General features: G+C 47.2%; 12 protein-coding genes across 12 annotated transcripts; 5 read left to right on the top strand and 7 right to left on the bottom strand.

The window, feature by feature from the left end:
- Positions 1-829: 829 nt before the first annotated feature.
- FMAN_02175 (uncharacterized protein) lies at positions 830-3,617 on the top strand (the record flags this gene model as incomplete). The annotated part of the gene is made up of 2 exons (XM_041835499.1): positions 830-2,048; positions 2,095-3,617. The coding sequence occupies 2 exons, from the start codon at positions 830-832 to the stop codon at positions 3,615-3,617; spliced, it is 2,742 nt and encodes a 913-aa protein (XP_041685657.1).
- Positions 3,618-4,347: 730 nt separating this feature from the next.
- On the top strand, positions 4,348-5,311 carry FMAN_02174 (uncharacterized protein; the record flags this gene model as incomplete). Its single annotated transcript, XM_041835498.1, has 2 exons — positions 4,348-4,629; positions 4,676-5,311. 2 exons carry the CDS (start codon positions 4,348-4,350, stop codon positions 5,309-5,311), a joined length of 918 nt encoding a protein of 305 aa, XP_041685656.1.
- A 347-nt stretch (positions 5,312-5,658) lies between these two features.
- FMAN_02173 (uncharacterized protein) lies at positions 5,659-6,186 on the bottom strand (the record flags this gene model as incomplete). The annotated part of the gene is made up of 1 exon (XM_041835497.1): positions 5,659-6,186. The coding sequence occupies one exon, from the start codon at positions 6,184-6,186 to the stop codon at positions 5,659-5,661; it is 528 nt and encodes a 175-aa protein (XP_041685655.1).
- Positions 6,187-6,547: 361 nt separating this feature from the next.
- FMAN_02172 (uncharacterized protein) lies at positions 6,548-7,037 on the bottom strand (the record flags this gene model as incomplete). Its single annotated transcript, XM_041835495.1, has 3 exons — positions 6,548-6,581; positions 6,633-6,969; positions 7,028-7,037. 3 exons carry the CDS (start codon positions 7,035-7,037, stop codon positions 6,548-6,550), a joined length of 381 nt encoding a protein of 126 aa, XP_041685654.1.
- A 740-nt stretch (positions 7,038-7,777) lies between these two features.
- On the top strand, positions 7,778-8,266 carry FMAN_02171 (uncharacterized protein; the record flags this gene model as incomplete). Its single annotated transcript, XM_041835494.1, has 1 exon — positions 7,778-8,266. The coding sequence occupies one exon, from the start codon at positions 7,778-7,780 to the stop codon at positions 8,264-8,266; it is 489 nt and encodes a 162-aa protein (XP_041685653.1).
- Positions 8,267-9,183: 917 nt separating this feature from the next.
- FMAN_02170 (uncharacterized protein) lies at positions 9,184-10,845 on the bottom strand (the record flags this gene model as incomplete). Its single annotated transcript, XM_041835493.1, has 1 exon — positions 9,184-10,845. One exon carries the CDS (start codon positions 10,843-10,845, stop codon positions 9,184-9,186), a length of 1,662 nt encoding a protein of 553 aa, XP_041685652.1.
- A 2,235-nt stretch (positions 10,846-13,080) lies between these two features.
- Positions 13,081-14,184, bottom strand: FMAN_02169 (uncharacterized protein; the record flags this gene model as incomplete). The annotated part of the gene is made up of 2 exons (XM_041835492.1): positions 13,081-13,815; positions 13,873-14,184. 2 exons carry the CDS (start codon positions 14,182-14,184, stop codon positions 13,081-13,083), a joined length of 1,047 nt encoding a protein of 348 aa, XP_041685651.1.
- Positions 14,185-14,565: 381 nt separating this feature from the next.
- FMAN_02168 (uncharacterized protein) lies at positions 14,566-15,459 on the bottom strand (the record flags this gene model as incomplete). The annotated part of the gene is made up of 1 exon (XM_041835491.1): positions 14,566-15,459. The coding sequence occupies one exon, from the start codon at positions 15,457-15,459 to the stop codon at positions 14,566-14,568; it is 894 nt and encodes a 297-aa protein (XP_041685650.1).
- A 2,542-nt stretch (positions 15,460-18,001) lies between these two features.
- On the top strand, positions 18,002-18,759 carry FMAN_02167 (uncharacterized protein; the record flags this gene model as incomplete). Its single annotated transcript, XM_041835490.1, has 3 exons — positions 18,002-18,395; positions 18,438-18,575; positions 18,620-18,759. The coding sequence occupies 3 exons, from the start codon at positions 18,002-18,004 to the stop codon at positions 18,757-18,759; spliced, it is 672 nt and encodes a 223-aa protein (XP_041685649.1).
- An 89-nt stretch (positions 18,760-18,848) lies between these two features.
- Positions 18,849-19,340, bottom strand: FMAN_16177 (uncharacterized protein; the record flags this gene model as incomplete). Its single annotated transcript, XM_041835489.1, has 2 exons — positions 18,849-19,018; positions 19,142-19,340. The coding sequence occupies 2 exons, from the start codon at positions 19,338-19,340 to the stop codon at positions 18,849-18,851; spliced, it is 369 nt and encodes a 122-aa protein (XP_041685648.1).
- A 385-nt stretch (positions 19,341-19,725) lies between these two features.
- Positions 19,726-20,201, top strand: FMAN_02166 (uncharacterized protein; the record flags this gene model as incomplete). The annotated part of the gene is made up of 4 exons (XM_041835488.1): positions 19,726-19,780; positions 19,829-19,878; positions 19,928-20,056; positions 20,106-20,201. 4 exons carry the CDS (start codon positions 19,726-19,728, stop codon positions 20,199-20,201), a joined length of 330 nt encoding a protein of 109 aa, XP_041685647.1.
- A 139-nt stretch (positions 20,202-20,340) lies between these two features.
- Positions 20,341-23,382, bottom strand: FMAN_02165 (uncharacterized protein; the record flags this gene model as incomplete). Its single annotated transcript, XM_041835487.1, has 1 exon — positions 20,341-23,382. One exon carries the CDS (start codon positions 23,380-23,382, stop codon positions 20,341-20,343), a length of 3,042 nt encoding a protein of 1,013 aa, XP_041685646.1.
- Positions 23,383-24,053: the final 671 nt, after the last annotated feature.

The following is a 24,053-nucleotide window of genomic DNA, read 5'->3' as shown; positions in this document are numbered from 1 at the left end:
TGCTCAAGTCAGAAGCGTTCAGTTCACCGGGCTTGCACGGTATTAATAAGACTAGGGGAATGTCGACGACCAACACGCTCAAAGAATGCTACTTAGGTGTGCTGAGGCGATCCCTGTCGTGGCTGGGAAATAGGGACCTTTTAGTGGGTGCTGGAGCAGACATTCGAATTAAGCTTAAAAAGGTACGTGACTGGGGAAGTCTCTTGGCGTTTAATTTGGGTATTAACACTTTGAAGGTTGAGAGACCAGTAACAGAGAGCAAAGAGATATAGTATTATACCTTGGTGATTGAATTGTTGTGATGTCACTGTTCTTCTCTCCTAAAGACTTTAGCAGAGCCGCGGCTCGACACGCACAAAACCCAAGGTTAGAGAATGGCTGGAGCACTGCCAGGTCCAATAACCTTGAGTTGCACTGAGACAAATCGAAACAATTCAGCGAATGATGCATTCCTAATTGGTGTCTTGATGAGCCAAGCTCGGGTGGAACAAAGCGGGATCTCCACTGTTGCCCGAAACTCTGGGCATTCTGATCCTTCATCAACCGACTCTAATTATCGCTTACCAAGTTCAAGTCGTGACACTAATATTCGCCAATCCAATTCACAGCCTCAACTTCTCAAGAGCGAAACCTACCTGATCTCATGCACTGAGTCGGACAGTGCAATCGCTACGATGCCATGATTTACAGGGGTCTCCCCCACCGGGCTAAGATCAATCGGGGTTCCATATGCAAGTGACCCTTGCTTAATTTCCTGGGATGGCCACAAGGCTGAAAATTCCCCCTTCTCCATCACGATACGCAATTAACACAGTCCTGTCGCGCTGCCATGTTCAATCGAAAGCGTCGCGGCGTCACTGACGAGGAGCGGCTCAGCAGTTACGAACTTGACTGGCCAACCTCGCAGCGATGGAAGCCAAACTACTCTGTCCCGCGCAACTCGCTTGAGTATGACCTCAATGCATCACGCGACTCATCTGATCCAAGCAAAGAGCCCGAGAAACGACCTAATGTACCGCATCCGATGTCTTTCGGGAGTCGGCGCGACATGGATACCTCTGCAAAGGCCATTCGGCAAGGAGTTCTAGACCAGGGTGCCGATGAGGAGGAGTTCTCTAACTTGAAGCTTTGGATAGAGACAATGTCCGAGTTGTACATGAACGATCTCGATAATCGGGCTCGGTGGGATCCACGTTGGCTCAATGTCACTCGCAGAGAGCGCTTCGAAGGGCTGGAGTCTGTCGCCATTTCAATTGTGGACTTCTTCGCCAATGAGACCGTAGAGAAGAGCGAACTCGTCACCACAAAGAAGGATCTCGCGGTGGCTCTCAACTCGAGACCGGAGAGCTCCCAGGTACGAGTCATTATGGTCAGCGATTTGAGTCGCTTCGTCATGGGTGTGCTGGGGCAATTATATTCAGTAGATCCCGAATTCTGGTACGAGCATCTTATCGCCTCAGGGTACTGCGCAAGCGACAGTGGTCTCAAGTTGAAGAACGCAACGTGGATGAACTGGGCCGAACAAGAAACGCGTTTCCGTCATCGTCCTCTCCCGGGGATCGGTCAGCGAACGGAATGGAACCTGTCACGGAGAACCAAGACTCGTAAATGGGCACATCTTCGTTGGGGTCGGCTTGGTCTCCTTCATTACCTCGGGCGCAAGGGGTTCTACGAGGATGAGATTGCAAAGCGCATCTCTGATGGACGTTGGACGATTGAACGAGATGTTGTTCTTGACAAGTATGGGCTACTTTTGACTGACAAGAGAAAGAAACGTGCAGAGAAGAAGATGAAGGAGAAGAAAGAGAAAGAGGAAAAGGCAAGAAAGAAGGACCTGGGTGCTTTTGATGTTCCGAAAACATCTGGTGGCCACGAGCTTGAAGGCACTTCGACAAGAGCTAAAACGTCGAATGTGTATCGCCCTTACAGCACGTTCCATCCTGTGCTACCGCAGAACCCAACATACTGGAGCAATCGAGATCTCAGAGTCATGGCCCCAGAAGGCTTGGGTTATTGGTCAAGTGTTGACAAGGAGGGTCGAAAGACGAGTGAGTATGTCGAAGGAAGACTGGTAACATTGGCTGACACACGCAGTCATCCTAGTCTTTGACCCACCGCGAACTATGCAGCATGACGAGACCAAAGAGATAACACCATCTCTAACATTCATGCCTCGAGCCATGGAGTTTGAGTCGTACACGGATGAAGAGCTTTGGCGTGTCGCCGACCCTGATGAGACATACCTGGATCCACCTCCGCCAACCTTCTCAAAGAAGCAATTGAAGAAGGACAAGAAGGAAGCCAGAAGAAGGCGAGCACAAGCTAGAAGGAATAAACATGAGCAGTCAATCGCGGTCAATGAGAAAGGCAACGACACCGCTTCAGAATACTCCAGCGACTCCGAGTTCGACGAAGAGTATCGAGAGTCACTCCGAAAGGCCTATAAGCATCGTCAACAGTTACTGCGCGATCGTGACTTTGCGCGCAAGTACTCGCTTTCCACTTTTGATCTTGTGTACCGATACATGAGCAAGATACCCACCAGTACGCTCAATCAGGACGATTCGATGATTCCGTCTATCCTCACGCGACTCCCATTCGATGATACGTGGCAGCTACTAGCCGAACTCCGTCTGATGCAGGATCATGTTGATGCTGATCTTGGCGCAGACCTGCATATTCATTTGCTTGAAGCTGCTGGTACAATGACAAGACAGAATGTAGCGTGGATAAGGTCGACTTTGCAGGAGCTGAGTGAGTGGATCGGCCATATCAGAAAGTCCAAGGATATTCTCAATTTACCTGAAGCGCTGGAGGAGGAGATGGCCGAGCTCACGGCTGATCTCCAATCCCTGCAGTCGCGCTCAGAACAAACGCTCAATCTCCTGGTCGCTTCAACAGGTATCGCCCAATCATCTCTCGTCATCGATCAAACGTCTGGCATCAACAAACTCACCGAACTCGCATTCTTCTTCATACCCCTGTCCTTCATCACATCTGTCTTCTCCATGCAAGTCGCAGAACTCACCGAATCACCGCCCAAGATGTGGACATGGGGTCTCTCTCTCGGTCTGGTCTTTCTCATAACCTATCTCATCCGCAGTTTTGTCCGCTCGCCTTCCGTCAGACTCTCAGCCATGCGCGTCCGTGTAACGATGCTTAACCGCTTCACGCCCAAGTCGCGGTCTGCATCGCACCGTCTCAATTCCGTCGGCAACCGTGCTATCGCCGGGTATATCTTCTTCTTCCTCATCCGCTGCTTCTTCGTCCTCGTAATTTTGACTTTTCTCCTGCTCTTCATCTTTCTTGTGCATCTTGGCATCTGGGCTGGCGCAGCTGGTACGGCGATGTACTTTATTGTCACGCGGTGGCCCGAGCCGGCAGTGCTGGCACCTTGCTTCATCGCGATTGTCCTGGCAGGCATTGGCTTTTACGCTACGTGTTGTTGGACTGCGGACATACAGGCGTTTTGGGAAAGGTGGAGTATTGAAGTGGCAGAGATGCTTATGAATATGTTGCCTGAGAAGTGGAGGTTTGATCGGGTTGAGGATGAGGATTTGGCGGATGAGGGTGTCAAAACTTATGCGCGACAGGCAATCTTTTTTGCGTCGACGTAAGATGCCGGGCTTGCATGAATGCTTGTGTCACCAGGATATTCTAGCTATGGGAGGACATAAAACTCAGTATCATGATACTAAATGACAAAAAGACTTGGGTAAATTTACACAAATTTAGGATACCTTTACTACCTAAATTTAGGATATCTTTTACTGAGTTTATCCTAATACCTTATATTAAGGTCTGGTATTTTCTTGCTCCTCGAAGGTCTGACTTTCAGTGGCCCTGCAATTCTCTGCGTATACATTGATCTGAGTGGCTGAGGACGCGGTTGCTGCAAACGACCTCATGTGCCGTTTGGCATAACCTTGCGCAGCAAACAATTTATGGCATTCGGCCCCGACAATGGAACAAATAGCAACCCCAACCTTTGACAACTCAGTATCGCGAAAAAGCTTTTTGGTTAAAGCTTATATTGGGTAGCAATAGCTGCATATTCACCAGGGACACATGCAATCATGGAAGTCACAATGTTTACGGGCTTGATTGACTGACAAACTGAACAGCGACGGGCAGTGGCATTCTTGCCTGCATCTACTGCCTTCGCCTTCCGTGATTTGCTGCGGTTAGTCGCTTCTGTGAAATGCTGCTCACATCCTTCAAAGTTCTCCCGCCTGATTTAAGCTCACTTCCCTTAAATCCACGCTGTCGTTTGCTGCAAAACTCTTCCTCTCCTTCATCCCACAACAAACAAACATATCATCGCTCAAACTCGTGTATCCTTTCAGCATGTCTCAGGACGATATTCCTATGTCTAAAATGGATCCCGAATTGTTTCACACCCCAAACACTCACTTCAACGACTATTCTAAAGAAATGGATACTGAAGAGCGATACGCAGTGGATGATCTTTGCGCTTCTTCGGTACGCGCCTCTTCTTACAAGCTTCTCTTTGATGGCGCCTACTCCGACATATCGATCGTCTGCGGCGGTCGCGAGTTCAAGGTTCATCGTGCTATTGTGTGTACGCAGTGCGGATGGTTTGCGGAGGCATTCACAACCCCGCCTAAGGTATGCTATCTCCCATCTATCGTATGCTCTCGCTGACTTGTCGTAGAAGCGCACGATTAGAAGTGTGACTCTAGATGAAGACCCCGAAGTGTTTCAGCATTTACTCGAGTTTCTCTACACTGGAACATACACTGCCCAAAAGCCTACGGCATCGCATGAGGCTGACAGAGCGAAGGAGATTCAAGATAGACTCGGCGGTTATCCTCGTTGCCCCATCGAAAAAGACACTGCTAAAGACAATGTGCCAGAGCGCCCTGTAAGACGATCAAATAGGTTACTGTCAACTACACCCGCCCCGGCACAGACCCAACCCACAGCCAAGTCACCCTCAGGTTCACTGCACGAAATAATTCTCGCTATGAATCTCTGCATCATGGCTCACAAATACAACATCCCCGCTCTTCAGCTCCTCTGCCAAGATCGCTTCTACACGGCTGCCAGAAACCGCTGGGTCAATAAGACATGGACCGACTGGGAGGCTACCCAGGAGTTTGAGGACGTTGTGCTGGACGTCTTTTCTTCTACGCAAGAGGTTGATACTCCGTTGTGGAGAGCGCTGTGCAAGTTGATTTGTATGAAGAAGGATGGGGATCGGATGAAGGAGAGGATGATGGCAGTCAAGGGGGAGCACGCTTATCTTGTTGAGGGTGTTTCGAAGTACATGCTGGAGGCTAGAGGCTAGAGGCACGAAACCCGAGGTAACGAGTCTAGATGATGGCTGGCATAGCGAGACAGGATACCATAGCTTTGTTTGACGCTTGGTTTGGACTATTTCAAAAGATAGACCAAGGGTTCGCTTACGAATAACATTTTTAGAATTTGACATGCTTTTAGTTCGGTGATTGCTTTGCCTAGGGCTAAGGGTTCATGCGTATGATGACAAAGTTCTCTCTGATGTTTAAGCTCGCAGCCATCAGTCTCAACTGCAAAAATTACATCTAGTCATAACCAAGACATTATGCCACAATGATTGCCACTTACTATAGGATAGGTACAGATAGAAGTAAATCTAAGAGATGGCTCAGCCTTTCACGGGTAATGAGATTGGACCAGTTTAATAGCCCTGGCTACCAACTCCCGATCATTCTGAAAAGTCAACATTTGCAGAACCTCCTCATAGCCATGGCACTCTACCTCAAACCCATCCTCACATTTCTCAATTTTGTCATTCTCATTCACAGCTGCAATATACCACCAAATGATCTTCATATCGCCCTCACCGATCCTTCTCATCTGCACCGAAATCGGTTCACAGACATCTTCAAAAAGACGCGCTTCATCAGGGGCATATTTGTCGTCAGAAGAGCAGAGGCGAGATTTCATATTGATGGGTAGTAAACGACAGGGCATTCCTGTTTCCTCAGTAGTTTCGCGGATGGCAGTGCCGCGGCGTGACTCGCCTATGTTGCGACGTCCTTTGGGGAGGATGTATTCATTGCGCTTTACATCGAGCATGATGCATATGTCTTGTGTTGAGAGTCGGAAGAGGATTGTCCCAGCGCTCTCAACCAAGTTCTCGGATGTGAAAGTCTCGGTTTGGTAGTGTGAGGTTGCCATGGCTAGGATTGTCTTGTGAGATAGGATGAGCCGGAGCTTACTTCTTCTGAGTGCTAAAGCGATGATTTTATTTTGCTGGTAGACTTTTTGAGTTATAGGGTGAAAAAATGAAATTGGAATTAAGGGAAGAGTAGGAGGTGAGATTGAGTTTAACGTGAGTTTGGAGTATGAGTGAAGTGGGGCTTGAGGTTAACTGGTGCAGCCTAAACCTACAAATATTCTTTTATCACAACAAGCCTCCAACGACACGGCATTGTTTGCCATAGGGTGATTTTGACTCAGTATTCGAATTTAAACATTTTATGTTGTTACATGCATAATATCCATCTCACTTGAATTATCTAAAGACTTATAACTAAATTTAAATACAGAATCCCCTTTTGCCAGTTGAGCGCCTACAGATGTGACAATTAGTATAAGAACGACAAGTAACATCATAAAAGCACCGAGGGTGACTGCATTGGCGAGTGGGTCCAGGAATCTCTACATCTCGCCTCTTTGAAGTCTCTGTCTCTGCTTCGACCCCTATATCATTCTTTTCCAACTCTTTGATCAAGCTGTCAATCTGTTTGGTCATTTCCTCATCTGTCGCCAGAACAATTTTCCCATCGACTTCAATTACATTACCACCGTACTTTTCGACAAGGGCTGTGTCGGGATACTTTGCACCCATTTCATGAAGCTGATCCCAGTCTGTGACCCAGATGGCATCTTTGGGAATCTCAACCGTGTACTTAGCGCTCACAAAGCTACCAGTAAGCAGGACTTTGAGAAAGGAGGACCCTGTCTACTAATTAACCCTCGACTCTGGCTTTACCGCGGTTAAGAGGCATGACTATACCGGTTTTCATATTGATAGAAGGTAATTAGACTTTTCGATGGTTGTTGAATACAATAACACCAAGTAGATTTTTGTCTGGAATCACGAAGGATACCCTTTGCCTTTTGCAGCTCTTATACCTGAGATTCTGCAAGAATCACATGTCAGAGAGTGCGTGAGTATTGCCGTTGGGCCCGTTGTTGGTCTGTTGGTCGATAATAATCAGAGTTTACGAGAGTTGAGGACCAACATGCATAAATCCATGCTAAAAAGAAGACTCTGTTAGAAAAAAAGATACCGCAAAAATTGAACAGACCGTTTTCCCAGACAAAAGCCTACAGGTTAAATTAATTTTCACTTCATTTCATCTGGTACTGGCCCGTAGAGAGCCTTTCAATCAGTACTATAGCACCAGTATTACTATAACAAGATAGTGCAACAATCAATCTTGTACAACGATACAAGGGATACCTCTACTAACATATAGGAACTACCTGCACGTGGTTACCTATAAAACGCGGATCTAACGGATCAGGTTCGGAACTCGGCACGCCAAGTTAGAGAATACCACCCGTCTTGAAAAGGCGCAACAGTTCTAGAGCCTACTCATTCAGCCAATTAAAGAACCAGGGTTCCAACTCATACTACGTGACTATCGCATGTTATCACTACTGAAATCCGGTTTATTTAAAGATAAGCCAACTCCCATGTTGGGCCTTTTATCTCTCAAGATTCACCGCCATTTACCATTCAACAAACCATTTCTCAATCATGTCTCAATTTGGTTCGGAGCATCAAGACCCGGCTGGAGCAACTTGCCCCGGCATTGCATATAAAGATCTTTCCCCAGAACAACAAGAAATGAGCGACATTCTATACAAAATGGAGCAACATGACCTAGACCTGTTAGGCATTGTACACCTCGGCCGTGACGGGGTATTCCGCTACCTTGATGCTGAGCGCAATATCCACTATGCAATTGCTCTAAGGCCTGCGTTGATTAAAGCTTTATTGGACCGTGGCCCTTATGATGGTGAGGAGGAGACAGTCTTTCGCGGAGTTGATGGAACAAAGGTTCCTAAAGAGCAGTGGTATAATCCACCTCTGGGTATACTTCCTGAACCACTATCTGAGGAGCATCGGAAAGAGGGCCGAGAGTTTATTCAGAAGAACAAAGATAAGATTGATAAGAATCGTGAGGCATCGAAGAACTACAAGGACCGTCTTGTATATATAGAGTCAGATCATAAGCTTGGATAAATATACTGTCGTTTGTAGTTGAGACTCGTGGCTGAGTAAATCAGCAGAGAACTTGGTCGCCAGTTGGAGAGACTGATATTTATACAGAACCCGCCGAATTCGTGTAACATGCACAGATACCAGAAATTTGCAATTATCTTTTCTTATCGCCAGATTGACCGCTACATTCGATGAAAGTCTTAGCCCTATCCAACATCATAGTAGTGTCGACATGACAGACATAAAAAGCATAACAAGAATAACGTTGATATATTTGTACTAACATATGTTTTTCGGATCTATCTATTTACCGAATGAAACCCACTCTAGATAAAGAACCAAAGGATGGGCCAACAGTGCGAGCCAATATATCGAATGGAGATGCCTCGCCTATTGGAACTTGCCTGCCAATTCCATTGCCGCTTCATTTCATCTCAAACCTTGTCACCACCAACCCTACACCAACCCAAACCCCTCACTCAATCTACCCCCCAGCGTAAACAATCCAGACCCTTGACACATTCCCTCCCGCTCCGTGGCGATAAACTCCAACTCCTCATTCTCATACAAACCATATCCAAACTCTCTTTACCCATGCCAACCACTGCCGAAGGCGCCGCGTAGATCCCGGCGGCGTAGCCCATCGCCAAGACCGGCAGCCAGAAAAACTCTCCGGCCCTGGGCTGAGTCTAGAAGCATGCAGGTACAGCCGATCCCTGCCTAGTGCGGACATCCCGACGTCAGCCAAGAAAGACGTTGGGGCTGTAACGCGGATTTCTTGGCCATGTGTCACAAATCTCGATTGCCAGAAGCCTCGGTCGCACAAGGCACGCAAACACAATTGATGACAAACAATGGTCTAATGAATTGGTATCTATCATGAATGGTCAAAACACACGCTATAAATGAACTCCTAACCAAATGATCATGATGGACCTCTATAGTAATCCCTTTCCATCCCTGAATACTTCGTCATACCAGCGCGATTCAGTCTCCGCTTCATTACTGGCTTTACAGATCGTATCCCAATCTGTCGATCGCAATCCCCAAGCCTTTGTGTCCTTGTTCTTTCCAAATAGTAGCGACGCACTACCTTTGGTCTTTGCGCCGTATGACCAAACCTCCAGGTTGCCATCGTCGGCGGTAATACTCGCTAACGGTGTTGTTGTGTTTGCTGTCATGTGCGCCTCGATCAGGTTGCGCAGCTGTGGAAAGTACCACGTCTTATCCCACCATGTCGAGCGACGGGCCTTTAGTCCATCTCTCCAGGCGTTGTGGTGTATCGCAACGGGAACAGAGGTCGTCCAGAAGTCCACATACAGCGAAACGTCACCCCAACCGCCCACGTGGTCATCCAATTGAGAAAATGGAGCTTCAGCCTTGGAAATGTCGCTTGGCACACCACCTACGCGAGGGGGCGAAACGCCAGCTTGGCTCGACTCCTTGGCAATCGTAGAGGGATCGTCAAGCGACACGAAAGCACCGGCGTAGTCAGAGTAGCAAGTCGGGTAGAACAGTTCTTGTGTGTAATCCAAGCCGACATGGTACTCAAATTCGTTTCGGGCAGAAAGTGCCGCCTCTTTTCCAGGGTTGTCGCCAGCAAAGTCATCCTGCTTGATCTGCCGGCGCCAAAGTTCCTGCTCGCCAAAAATCTCGGCAAAAATACCCTGGTCACCAGCAAGGTCCTCGGCAGACCTGACCTCAAGGAGATCTTGGTCCATGCGATCTTTGACACGCTGGAAGTATCGTCGCATGTCGCCTGCGGGACCCATGAAACTGCCACTGTTGACATACTTGGGGCGCATGTATTTGTATCGTGATACAGTATAGTCGGTGAAGAAGCCAAAGACATTCTCGGGGAGGGTGCTGTCGGGGACGTCGTTGCAGTAGAGGTTCGAGATCTTGTCGCGTGGGGCGATGCATCCCTTTTGCGCGGCGGCAATGATGGTCTGCTGCATTAATTCCTTGTCGAAGAAACCATATTCCTCTGCAATTCGTCGGTTTGCTCGCTCGTTACTGCTGTAGTATCGGTGCATCATGACGCTCGGAGGTAGTTGTAGCCAAATGTCGTGTGCGTCCAGCATGAGCACGAGATCATGCTCTCCCAGCTTCTCCTCCTCCGAGACTTCATCGCCTGTTGCCCATTCTAGGTAGTTGAGTGTACCAGTAATTTTTCCCAGCTGCGAAGGTCCAATACCGTCGGCATCGGTGTGAAAGTCTTTCTTCCAATTGACAATCACAGGCGCGGGATACCCCAACGCCACGGCGCTGCTGACAACCTTGCAGAGATCGGGACTCGAATCGTCGACGGGTAAAACGATAACAAACTTTCTTTCCCCTGAGGAGATGTTGGCTGGGGTGACTTCGGTTTCTTGTAATATCGGACCCGTTGGCCTCCAAAGACTATCATTATGAATCTGATGGTCAGTTTGAGCTTCAATCGAGGAGAGGGAACATACTAAGTAGTATACTGTGAACGTAAACGCAAAAAAGGCAAATAGTAAAGTCAGACCCTTCTTGACCCATCTCCAATTTGAACCGTTGACACGAAATCTAGGGCGAGGACGCGCAGCGCCAGGGAGAGCAATGTGTGAAGGCATGTGTCATGAGCAGCAAATGTATCTATAGTGAAGAAAGAGGGAGGAATGTATCAGGGGACAGGAAGAAACGAGGTTTTCGGATAGAAATGTCAAGCCAGGGTTGAGGGAGAGACAGAAGTGGACCGTGGTGGAACAATATACCAAAAGAGAACTGACGAACGAAGGACGACGATCAAGAAGGATGCCACACAAAAGGAACAGAAAAGCAGGATGTTGAAGGGTTGAAAGTGGACAAGGCAGACACAGCCAAGGAGGGAAGACAAGCACAAGACAGTCCGGTCTGCGGCAGTCATGACAAGGTACCTTAGCTGCAGCTCTCTTCCCACTATAAACCGGGCTGTGGAGCACCTAATCTTATCGAGTCGCTCGAGTATCTTGTCGGTGAGAGGCTCATATTAAAGGTACATTGCGCCCTGCGGCCCCCAAGGCACTGTGAACACGGCATGCTCGACGCTAGCACGCTAATTCAAAACAGATCATCTGAGTGGGAGAGTCTGTGATTCGTCAGAGTTGCTGCTAGGGCTGGTGCCGTAACCGAAGTTAGCATTGGGACTTGCTGATGGTCGAATCCTCCAAGGCATTTCCCGGGTCACTTCGTTGATCTCCGTAAAACAATGAGAGCGCCAAAAGACAATGATGACCCTCTAAAATTCCTGACATGTTGAGTGACAGAAGACGTAAATGCCAGCCAAGATTGTCGTTCCAAGGTCATAACCTTGTTAATTTGCAATACCAAGCATTGGCATCGAGATTGCACCAAAACGCAAATCCCCGAGTTAAAAGGCTACCTGGGCCCAGAGACTCCACCCGCTAACCCGCGGCCCCCAAGTCGACGTACCACGATGAAACATTCCTTCTCAGCACGGCCGCAAAAACTCGTTCAGGAGATATTACAATGTATATCAGGGGAACATTGGTGCTGACGGGCTGTACCTATCACTTTAGCTCGATGGGCAGACTTTTTTTCTCAAGTAATTTATTACCTACAAAATAATTTAAGACAAGTAAGCAGCCCCCCCTGAGTCTGGAAGCAAGCCACGTTGAAGAGCCCAAAACGCAAAACACTTGACTGGCCAGAAATGAAACAAATCTGAGCCACCGCCAGCGCCATCTCGCAAGGTCTATCGCCCCATTGAGCCCTGTACATATCCAACATGAGATACTTTCCGGTCGCCAACGGACCCTTTGAGGCGCAGTAATTAATGCTTATTTCTTTTTTATATATCTTACCGGATGAGAAACGAAAGTCTGTCGCAGCCCGCGGCGATGCGAGAACCGGTTCCAGAACTGTTTTGGAACTGTGACTGCTACAAGGCGCAGGTGTTGATCAGCTAAAAATGACGACAGATCTTCAACGCCAGGGGAGAAAATTACAAGGCCACCGCGTAATGGGTACACGCGACCACTAAAACCGGGCACTTCCTCTTTGGGCGTGCCTCGCTGTTCTGACCGTTGTGTGTTTGGCTGCCGTGTTTGCCGCCCGTGGTTGGTGGGGCTTACTCTTCTTTTGGGGCTGAGCTGGACGGAGTCGGGCAAAAGTGTCATCACAAGCCTCTTGTTCTGATAAGAAAGGGTTCATAATCCTTCCATTCTTGGCATGTTCTTTATGTATGCTTATTATTGAGTCCTAGACATGGATCGTCATCCTTAAAGCTTCACTCGTAGCCGAGCTGGAGATGAGCATGGTCATGTGCTTGTTAGTACACGCTATACGTAAATACCCAATAAAATACGGAAATCCTGTAATTGTGATTTGTTCAATCGTCTGCTTGCAGGATTCACATGCATAGCCTCGCCCGATAACAGATGTCATAGCGAGATGGTGGCCTTGCCACGTATATTTGTCAAATTTGGGTAATAGCCGAGCTTTCAGCTTTGCAGCCGAGCAACCAGCAACATTAGCCGGTGCCCAGCTCACGATGTCAGGTATTTCAAGTCTCGACTGCAGGATAGAATTCCTCAAAAAATCCGGGGATGATAATTGACCATAAACGTAATAGGTTCCTTGGACGCCTTGAGCAATTGTTTTCAATATCCTTGTTAGTGCCCAAGTCCTCATGCACTGAATTCCAAATCTGCGCAGATTAACCATACTGCCATCCGCACAGGGAGGAAGATTTCTGATGTAAACCAAATAAACTGGTCTAAGGACTTCTAACAGGTAGTCTGAAGCTTGCAAAGACATGCCGAACTTTCCTAAGTTTATTCATCAGTCACAAAAGAGGTTCTGAGTTTTCATCCCTCCCCCATCATTCCTCCATCTGAGGCAAAAAGGGTATGTAGATGAATAGAATACTCCAAGACCCCAAAAGCGAAATCTCCATGCTTCATCATAACACTCCTCATCTTCTCCCTGACACTAGGCACATGGATCAAGGCTGCAACAAGCCTGCACACAATCTCCCTCATCGCAGTGTCTGCTGGTGGCGTGGTCTGATACAACTCATCAACCACGTCAGGAAAGCACTCAGCCTCTTCCCAAACGAGCTCTACGGCGCGGTAAAACCGATCACGCGCCAGAAGTCGGAGGGCAGGCACGTCGTACTTGTCTGCCATGACATACAGCCGAAGAGGTAGTGTCATGTCGTTGCGGAGCTCAGCGAGTTGCTTTAATCCTTCCTCCCGACTGCAGCTACAGTCTCCCACCGCTTCTGCCACATTTCTGAGCTTGGATTGTTCATCTGCATCACCGTCTTCCGAAGGACTACCCGTGCGCTCGTCGTATTCGTTGTATTCTTCATCTGGGTCGCTGTCGGAGACCCAATCTTTAATATCCACTTCTTTGGAACCGCACGTCGGCTCCTGCAAGGTCTGAATAACAGTTTCGGGATCAAGCAAAGCCGCTTCGGATGGCTTTCCCCCGGTGAAGTTCACGCCGTCGCTGTAATTTCCAGTGTACAAGAACTCAAGGAACCGTTCCACGACATCAGGATCATCTTCCGGCAGCTCAACACATCGCGACATAGATTCCTAAGCACTGATTAGTCTGACTGTCCGTGAGCTATTATAGTACCTTTGAAAACCTACTTTGTAGTTGCCGCTCATTGCTTTATCAAAGAAAGGAGACTGCGTGCATACAACAGCGCGGTGGGCTTTGAATTGACGACCTCCGCAGACGATGGTCATGTCTGAAAACTTCTCGCTGTGGAAAAGAGTCGATAGCGCCGTATGAATAGAAATTCCTTTGGATTCCTCGATGTAGTCATGATTGCCGTTTCTGCATTCACACCCTGATTTCCGCGGAGCTGGTGTTATTATTGGCGCTCGAGCGACTATTTCCTGGGCTGCTCGAGTTCGGCCAGTATCTCTGGGCGGAGGATGAGGAGGAGTTGTTGCCATGATCTTTGTATTATTGTGCCTGTGAGGCTCTTGGAGAAGGCCCAGCCTACTAAGCAGTTGAGGTTATGTTGTTGCAACTAAATGTGGGGCATTGCTTGATCGGCCACCGGCCCCTCGTTTATGCATGACCTGGATTGAGTTATGAAACATTTATGCAACATCAAACGATTGGCGTCCATATTCAATACTTCGAAAATGCAAAGCATTTTCTTTTGCTGGGACCTCACGAGACAAGATACGAGATACAAGCATCAGTTGCAAGGTCCATCAGATCAAATATCACTCTTTATCACACTCCAGGCAGCATGCCAGTTATCCACACAACCGCCCAAGCTGCTACTTGAGTCAATCATATTGACCTCAAGAGATTCCCTTTCCAAGCTATCCAGTCTCCCTCTTCTGAATCGTGAGGATAGCGTCTGCGAACTCATCCGGAGCTTCCATTGGAAACGCATGCCCGACGTCAACCTCTCTCCTCTCATAATGGCCAGAAAAGTGCTCAACATGTGCCGCGGTACCCCCTGGCTTTAAGGGATCCTGCCGGCCATCCAAAGTGATGGTTGGAACACTTATCTTGGGCTGAGGAGCTAAAGCATCCTCCAACTTCTGCAAAGCTGGATCGCCTTTTGCGTTACCGAAACAGAATCTATAAGCGTGAATGACAACATCCACAAAATCAGGATTATCGAAAGCGTCTGCAGTTCGGTTGTAAAAGTCTTCTGTGAAAGAAAATGTAGGTGACCACTGCTTCCACAAAATTCGACAGAGATCTCGTCGACTCTCTGTAAGACATGCCACTCCCCGTTCCTGTTGGAATAAATGCTGATACCAACAAACGCACTCCAAACTCGGTGCAAAAGGCTTTTGGTAACTTGAAAGATCTGCAATGTCGTAACCCGCGTACGAAACGAGTCCAGCGACACGCTCGGGCCAGAGTGCAGCTGCAACGCATACAGACATCCCGCCCCAGTCAAAGCCACCAAGGATTGCCTTTGCGATGTTCAAAGCATCCATGAGTTCGATGACATCTGAGCCCAGAGCTGCTTGTTGACCACTTCTCATCGTTGAATTTGACAGGAAGCGAGTTGGGCCATAACCACGAACATAGGGAACGACGACTCTTGCACCACTAGAGACGAGTTTTGGGACAACTTCATCATATGCGTGGATGTCGTATGGGAAGCCGTGATACAGAAGAACAGGCCAGCCTGATGAGGGGCCGTGGTCGTAGTATCCGACTTCTAGGGTTCGTGTCTTGACTGTTTTGAGTGACATGGTTGTATGAAAGTGAGAAATACTTAAATGAATGATGATATAATTTATGGCGCTATAATGCGTGGTGTTTTATTGTTTCTCTACGCCTTGTGGTTGGCATGTCTATCATTCCTGATACAACATTGTGACGTCAGATCAAGGAACAGTATTATTAATAATTTAAACAGTAAGCACAGTTCTACTTCGACCAACCACCAAAGTTAACGTTATGCCGATATATAAACAAAGAATACTCTCTTTAGAAATTTTACTCAAAATCCATCCGCTCTGGTCATTCGTTCAAAGATCTATATATTCACAGGGGTTTTCACGCTGGCGTTGTGTCCAGGAACTTCATTATTTCACTTCAAGCTCTTGAGATCCTCTGATATTTAGCAAACGAGTAAGGTGCGCGATGCAGTCATCAGCTATCAGGGTCACGACTCAAAGTGACACTCTCATAAACACAGTTCAAGTAGTTGCCCTAGGACACTTCAGAAAGACACACCAGTGAGTTTTCTTGAATTCCAGGATAAATCAATCATTGAGTAAATGCAAAAAGAAGTTTTATAAGCCTAAATGTGCCTCATGCAACTGAAAGAAGTCTTTAGGAGATGAGATCAGGCTGCATGTATCGACATGCTCTTCGTCGATAAGATCCAAGGAAATTTCTCCTCTCTTCTCTCCAAGAATCCCCAACAAGCTTGATAGACAAACATGTGTGGCCATCAGTCTCGTTCTGTTGCTGATATCATCGCTGGGTGCCGAAAGACCGATTGTTCAGCAATATGGCCTTCATCCTTCTCTATTTAGCAACGACACCTTTAACAATATCATGGACAGGTAGAAGGCTTATGAATCGGATGTTTCTCGCTACCTTGTAGACAAAGGCCTGTTCATGTGCCTCAGTCTCAAATCTGACCTCCATTGAATCTGAAACCTGTGACCGTGTTCTTTAGAGTATCAACTTCTACAAGCTTAAATTTAACGAATGGCGAAAAGACATCTTTATGAGTTTTAACTCTATTCAATTTTAGCTCGTCAAATGATCCCACTATCCATTGCTTTATGTTTACTCACTAAAAGTGTATCTACGTGATAGAAGGCTATTTTCTACATGTGATGTTTCAACGATTGGATCTACTTGTAATATATGGTAAGTTTTCTCAGTAACTTAGGCCGATGTAAAGCCAAATTGTCCATGAATGACGATTGGAGTTCCGACAGCATATAAGCTTCATGAATGGATGCCCATGATCCAAAACTAAGGATATTGACTTTCAAATTAATTCTCATAGAGATCACGAGTGAGTTAATAAATATCTCTCGAAGATCACTCAATAAATATAGCTGCACTTCTCAATATTCACGGCTCAAACTTGCTCCTCAAGTAACCAACAATCTCATACACCAACCAGCAACCATGTGTGTAAATACAATGACACACTTCACCTGCATATGGTGTAAAGAGCTCTACGACTCACGCATGGAACAGATCCTATGTCATCGTGCCCTGGGTACTTTTGGCTCCTGCGGAAAGATGTCGGGTGCGAACAAATCCGTTTATCACCTGTTTTGTCCGAACTGTCCGCCAGAGAAGTACAAGAAAGCATCATACCGGGATCCAAGATGGAGTTGGGAGTATGAGAAACGCAGATTCTGATGGTGTGGACACCCAACTTCTGCCATATTAACCTTCATTATTCTCCCACATCGTCCTTATGTGATATCACAAAGGGCCCTATCCTCAAGTGGTCGAGATGTTGAGAATTTTGTGTTCTCCGATTTGGCAACAAAGGAGAACTAAGGAAGCCACCTCGAGCAATCTTTGACTATGAATTTCTTCATCTTCACACTTGGCTAGAGACCAAGTGAAACAAATCAAAGATCTGCATGGAGCTGATGCTCTTTATTGCTATGCACTCCAAAACTCTGAGGCGATACATCATCCAGATTTTTCATCAGCTTACAACTTCAAAAACTTGCTACGAAGTTGGAAATCAACGAACTTGAAAGCTGCAGCTGCCTGGCTGGAAGGTCATCAAAACTGCTGGCTAAAAATATGACCTGAGATAAACCTCAGCCGCGACTCATTTACCTACTCTACCAGAGAAACTAATGACAAGATGGCATTGCGTTTCCTTCGGCTGACCTTCTCATTGGCTGGTTTATTCCTCGGTAGACAACTTTATTTTGATTGCAACTTTGACTTTGGGGTCTGTTTACAAAGATTTGATACTCAGCTTACGGCTAGAAATAATCCAAGTCAGTGAGGATCAGAGTGAGGATCAGTTTGAGGGTGGTGATGATCCTGCTGCGCCTCGCACAGCCACACTAAGGCAGCAGGACCAACAGAACTTGGTTAGCCTGGGCTGGTGTATAAAGCACCTGGAACCCACTCTGTTCTAGAAGGGTTTTGGTGTTCTTTGAGCCGAAGCTAGTGACGCTGTTCCCGACATAAACACCTGTGGACATTTCCACGCAACGTCAATTTACGTCCCCAGCACGATACTAGCACTTTTCATCATTCAGCATCGCACTCAATCTATAAAACTATCTCGAAATGTCTTCCTCCAAAGCCACTGAAATGCCCGAAAAGGCCCAAGACCTCCCCCCATCATTCCAAGAAACAATGGCCTCATCACCACCCATTTTCAAAACCCAATTCGCCTGCATGACCTTCAACATGTTTGATCGCATCCGTCTTATAAACTTCACAGAAGCAGAAGTAGCAGGCATCAAAGAAGTCGTGGCAGAGCGGTGGTCACCTGGTCTTTCACATGTGCAACCCTACGGGGAGTCGATGGAATTCAGGCTTCGCGGAAGACCTTGGTTGCATAGATCTGGTGGGAATGATGATTCGAGGAGGTTGATGCTGAGAATTCTGGAGAAGTTGTTTGGTATGGGTTGGGTGTTGCAGGGAGCTATGGAGATTACGCTCAAGTCAGAGAGCAAAGGTAAGTTTTCTAACTCATCTACGAACTTAGCTAACGTATTAGATTCCCTGATCTTTCGAAAACAAGATCCTATCCCACCGCCTTGTGACTGGATCTGCGTATCCTTTGACAACAGCGATAAACTGAAGATCGTAGACTCACCGCCCAAAGACCTCACAGATGCAATACTTCAAACATTTGGTCACGATGTGAGACGTAAAGAAATCACATCTGACCGCGTCAAGATGCATCTCGCAAACATGCCGTGGAATCCTTCAGGGACAGATACTGTGAAGACGAGGCTTATACTGCTAAAATTGATCGAGACATTGGAGAGATGTGGCTTCACGATTTATGCTACGATTGGGTCAAAGGGAGAGGATGAGGAGGGAGCGCAGGATTTGTTGGTATGTCAGAGGGTAAAGGGTTGGATTCCTGGGGCGCCCATCTGGCACCGGTAGATTTCTTTCTGTTCTATTTCAGCTTCTTGACCAGACCACCACCAACAAGCTCATCTGTTGGGACCCTTCGCTTCTTCTTATCCAAAAACAACTCCCGTCTCCGGTTCTTGTTTTGCTCGGTGTCGGCTTCAACCTTTCGGCGGATACACACCAGGATCTCTTTGAAAGTGATGGGTTTTCTATCTATACATAGGTTAATTAGCTATCAACTTCTTACGAGGATATAATACAGATTGCATGAATGGTTTATAGTTGATACCCCATCTAATGCGTCTGTATGGCCAAAACTGAAGAGAGAAGACTTACCAGCGGCAGTGACTTTGGGTCGGCCAGGGGTAGCGCTGGCAGGAAATGAGGATACTTCACCCTCGACTGGAGGCGGCGGGAGATTAGAAAGGGCCAAAGCCAACTCTGATGCCGTGATAGGAAGGGGAATGAGAGATACGAGTTGGGGTTGGCCATTAGGCCCAGTGATGGTGAGCGTCTGACCAGGAGCAGCAGCCATTTCGTCTTTGGGGTTTGTTGGAGAGATAGAAAGAGAGAGACAGAGAGTTTTGACAGAGCAAAGGAAGAGGAGACGGTTGAAGATGGGAGCTGGTGATGATGTAACACGTGAGATTAGGTAATACTCAGCACGGAGAGGCTTTTGTGAGGCAAAACTTGATGGCAGTGACGGGCTCTCCCTAGATATAAGGTCTCTGATTCACTGGCCTCCAAGCGCCGCAGTATTTTCAACGGGCATTACTCACCCAATTTCTTCACAGTCTCTAATCCAGTTCTTTTCAGAGCCAGATTCAACATCAGCATCATCGTCTTTCGTCCTCTGCCGTTTCGAGTTCTCTCACTTGGTCAAATTTCTCCCTTTCAAAGAAACACATTCCAAAGAAAAGATGAATTCTTCTACAGACATTCTGGCCACTGGCCGACAGAAAGTCACTGCCGCCAGTAAGTCTAGGGCGTTGAAGAAGGTACTCAGAGCTAATGTGTATATAGATGTACAAGCAATGTCGATCAGAGAAATTCTGATCAACATCCATCGCAAAGTCAGGCTGAATAGGAGGAGGCGAAGAAGGAGGATGTTGTTTGCAGCAGCCTCCCAGACTCTCTCGCCGTCTAGAAGACGCGAAGAGCCCCACCAGAAGACTTCGAGGAGTGTCGCTGCACAGCAAGATCAGGGCTGTTCGAAGCCATGTCAATGGCCGTACCTGCAAGCCATTGGAGGTATTATAATTCTTATATTCTTGTTAGCCCTGTACTAATCAATTAATAGAACCCCATCGCCGAAGCAGAGAGAGGGGTGAACGAAGAAGGAGGAGAAGAAGACGACACGGAGCCACCTACTAAGAGGCGTCGCGTGAGGAAGTAGATTACTGGCACACTGAGAATGGACTATCAAGTGTGCGAAATTCACTCCCAACTCCAAACCCTAAACTTGAGGATGATGCCTTGGTGAGTTTAGATCAGCTTATATGAGTTTAGACTAATTCACATGAGTTTAGACCAACTCATCTCAAATAGAACACATCAGGCTCAGGCTTCGCAGCAAAGAAGGCAGAGTAATTGATCTTGCCAACGCCAACCCTCTCAGATACTACATCCCTTGCCTCTCTAAGCAACAACACGTTACAAACATCCAATACACTGGTAGTTCCAAACCGACCCATATCCCATCGCGGATCTCCGGTTTCATTAACCTTCTCAGTACTTGGCTTCACGGTCTCATCAGGTGCTTCAGGCAGGCGCCTACGCTGCAGCCACTCTTCTTGAAGAATTTCATACTGCATTCTCATCGGATCACCATCCCAGTACATTTCCCAGCCAATGGGTGGAGGTGCAACGTATGGAAGACTGTCTCGAGACATAGCCACCAGGATGTACTTTACTGGAGAACTCTGAACCTCTTCGGTTGTCGACGGAATGTTGAGATTCTCAAGCGAGACGTTGAGAGTCAGACTTCCAGCACGATAGCCTTGATGGTAAAGGATACGCTGCCACGGTCGACGGTTGTTGGCTGACCTATCTTCATCGTTGGCTCCTATCTGGATGAAGTTGTCCTGAATAGGCGATGCCAAATACGACTCAGACGGCTTCTCACATAGGCGAACTGGTACTGCCTTGGCGCGAAAGTACAGAGTATCTTCGAAGGGTAACTCCACGATAGGCTCATGAGGAAGATTGATCGGAAACTCGAATTTCATGCCCGGGTACGCTTCGTGCACAAAGAGATGCTGATTCCGGTCTTCATTGTGCTCAACCGCCCATCCATGTTCGTAGCAGTCAACATGCAACAACGACCAAAGATCAGTCTTGTTCAATAAAAGACGTGAACTCTCAGCTTGCCGTCTCCTCTCATCAATTTCTTCCTGCGTTCTCTCCACTTGTACAAACGTCTCCATGAATTCGTCAACTGTAGCTGACTTCAGCCACATTATCATGCTAACTGGCGCATAACAAACAGCGTTATGGAATCCTCTACCACGATATGTAACGTGCCCCTGCCAAGCTGCCCAAGACCAACTGGGAAACAAAATTTTTCCATCTGGTGATCGTCGTCGAGAAAGAGGTTCTTTGGAATACCATAGAAGAGATCTTGTGAGAGCAAATTCCGGCATGGCGTGCCAGAACTTTGTATTTGTGCCCCGACGAATAAGGTCTGCAATACCGATAAAGGCATTCACGGCGTCGGACTGCCATGTCATATTTCTCTTTGTATAAGCATCAACAGCGTGAGCGTACGCTTCCCAGGGTGTATGCCCCTTGATGAGAGGTGCATCGATCGTATCTGAGCTCGGGATGGCTTTGTATTTGTATAATGGGGCACCATCCTCGGAAGCTTCGCCAGTAGTTGGGTCTTCGCCGACAAAAATCGTCATGTCATCTTCTGTTGCGAAGGCTTTGTTGATGTATGCGGCCTGAGTTGGATCCGACCATATACGAACCCACAAGTTGTGGATTCGAGATGTTAGTTGGAGATGGTCATTAAATGGCGTCATGGTGTATGAAATGGGGTCAGAGACAGGAACAGTATCCTCGAAGCAGGCTCCGTGGGGACAGACAAAGCACATCTGAGAGTCGGTGAAGTAGACTGATCGTCTTGAGAGGACTCGTTCTTGAAAAGTCCATGCTCTGGTATTCCACAGTCGATCTTCGATATCGAAATACTTCTGTCTAGCATCTTGAAGTGCGACGGCAAGAGTGATTCCTTGGAGTTTTTCGATGCTCTGCTCCTGTGATCGAGGGATACCAACGCCTGGGAGTCCATCGGTGGGGTTGGCGTTGGAAGAAGCCATGATTGTTAGCACTGCATTGGCGTAGATGGTTCCCATGTTAGAGATGATCCTAGCTTTGTCGTCCTTGTCATCTTGCGTGATGCACAGAGCGTCGATCCAAATATAACGAACACCGAGTTCCTTCGTAACTTTGATAGCATCAAGAATAGTTTGCGGAAGTTCGACGTTGCCCAGACCTCCGGGCTTACTGAGCTGGTCTCTTGTTTTGGTAGTGTACTGTGTCTGACTGCCGGTTCCCCAGACATAAGAAAGACAAATATAATCGAACGGTGCGTCGACCTCCTTCACACAGTTTTCAACAGTGTCGATGACTCGTAGTTTACCCATGAGAGGCTTGAGATGTTCAGTAGAGACAGTTTCTGTTGATTTATGACTCTTGGTGCACGTCTGAAGCCATTCTCTAAGGCGAGATAAATCAGCAGAGTCCTTTTGAACCACAAGACCCTGAAGAGGCTTCGGTTGGTCATCGACTGGTTCAACTGAATGTATCACCAGTCTTGAAACCTTTGAGCGATCAAGATCTGAGAATTCGACTTCCAGCCTCAGAGGAAACTCCAGTCCATCATCCAAAGTGCTGATGCTCAATTGCATCCCCGGCCAATCATCAGGATGAACATCGGCGAGTGTCCCACTCTGAATAACTCTCTTTCGGATCAGTCTACAGAAAGAACAATGACTGCTCTCATCCATAACCTTGGGGATGCCGTAAACTGAGATGCGGGACTGTCCTGGTAGTTGATTGCCTGGTAGCCCTCGCTGTGATAGAAGGACTTTGAAATCAATGTGTCGACACATATCGCACAGATATTCAGGATCTGTCACTTTAAGAACAGGCGGATCAGCGATGAACCACTCCTCATCACGCCCATCCGAGTCCTGAAATAGCCCCCATCTGCGTATAAACTGGTGATGCTTATACTCATCAAACTTGGCCGTTTCCTCATCTTTAACTTTCTCATCTGAATGTTCTCCAGATTCTTCTTCAACGGAAGAAATATGAATGCTGATTCGACCGAGCTCCTCATCCGTCATACCATCAACATCCGGCTTCTTTTCCTGTATAGCCTTATCAACATTCTCCAGACTTTGACTTCCCCTTTTCTCGCCAAGTTTCTCCCAGTCGCTGATCATAGCGGCGGTCTCTCGTGATTGTTCCAAGGTCTTTCCATCTTTTTCTTCCAGGGCCTTTCTGAGGACTGTTCTTGTTGTATGGTCGCGAATGTTTTTGGAAACGACTGATTTTAGATTCGGTGCCATTGTGAATGGCGTTTGTAGCGTGTATATTTGGATAGTGAAGTGAGGTAGGAAATGAAGCTTAAAGAGAATCAGAGGCTTTATCTAGTCTTATATCTGCCGAGTTCCGTAGGGCTTCTCCCTGCGGAGCGTAATCCTTGCATTTCGGGCTGGTTATCTTACTGCGCCACGGACACGGACACGGACTTCGGAATACTGAGGCTTTATGTCATTCAAGACTGCACAGAAGCAAAAATGAAACTACCCAGTGCCAAAGACCGGTATTTTCGAGGTTTATTATTCATGGACCCAGGTACTATAATATCGGACTTGATCAATTCACAAAGCTTGAGGGATCAAGATAAAGCAGCAGTAAACCACAGGGATCTCTAAGTTCGCAAGAGTCTGTGAACTGTTGGAAGTTCGGCCAGACTAGAATTCACAACCAAGTTTGAACTTCCTATATCTCATTAGCTTGTTCTATTAGACCCAAGATCAAGAGCGGTCTATTACTACCACCATGCCCTTGCGAATTCACATAGACCGTTTCTGCTGATAACTCTTCAGTAGGGCGTAGAGTGAAAATGTAGTATTATATAAAACACTAGGCGTTACTAGTAATCTCTGCCTCTCACAACTGAAGATAAAATGCTGTGCTAAATTCTACATATAATACCGTAAATCATGTTCACTTC

The sequence above is a fragment of the Fusarium mangiferae genome (assembly GCF_900044065.1).
Source record: "Fusarium mangiferae strain MRC7560 genome assembly, contig: FMAN_scaffold010, whole genome shotgun sequence".
Lineage (NCBI taxonomy): Eukaryota > Fungi > Ascomycota > Sordariomycetes > Hypocreales > Nectriaceae > Fusarium > Fusarium mangiferae.
Note: the sequence above shows the minus strand (reverse complement) of the source record. Positions and strands in the feature narration are given on the sequence as shown.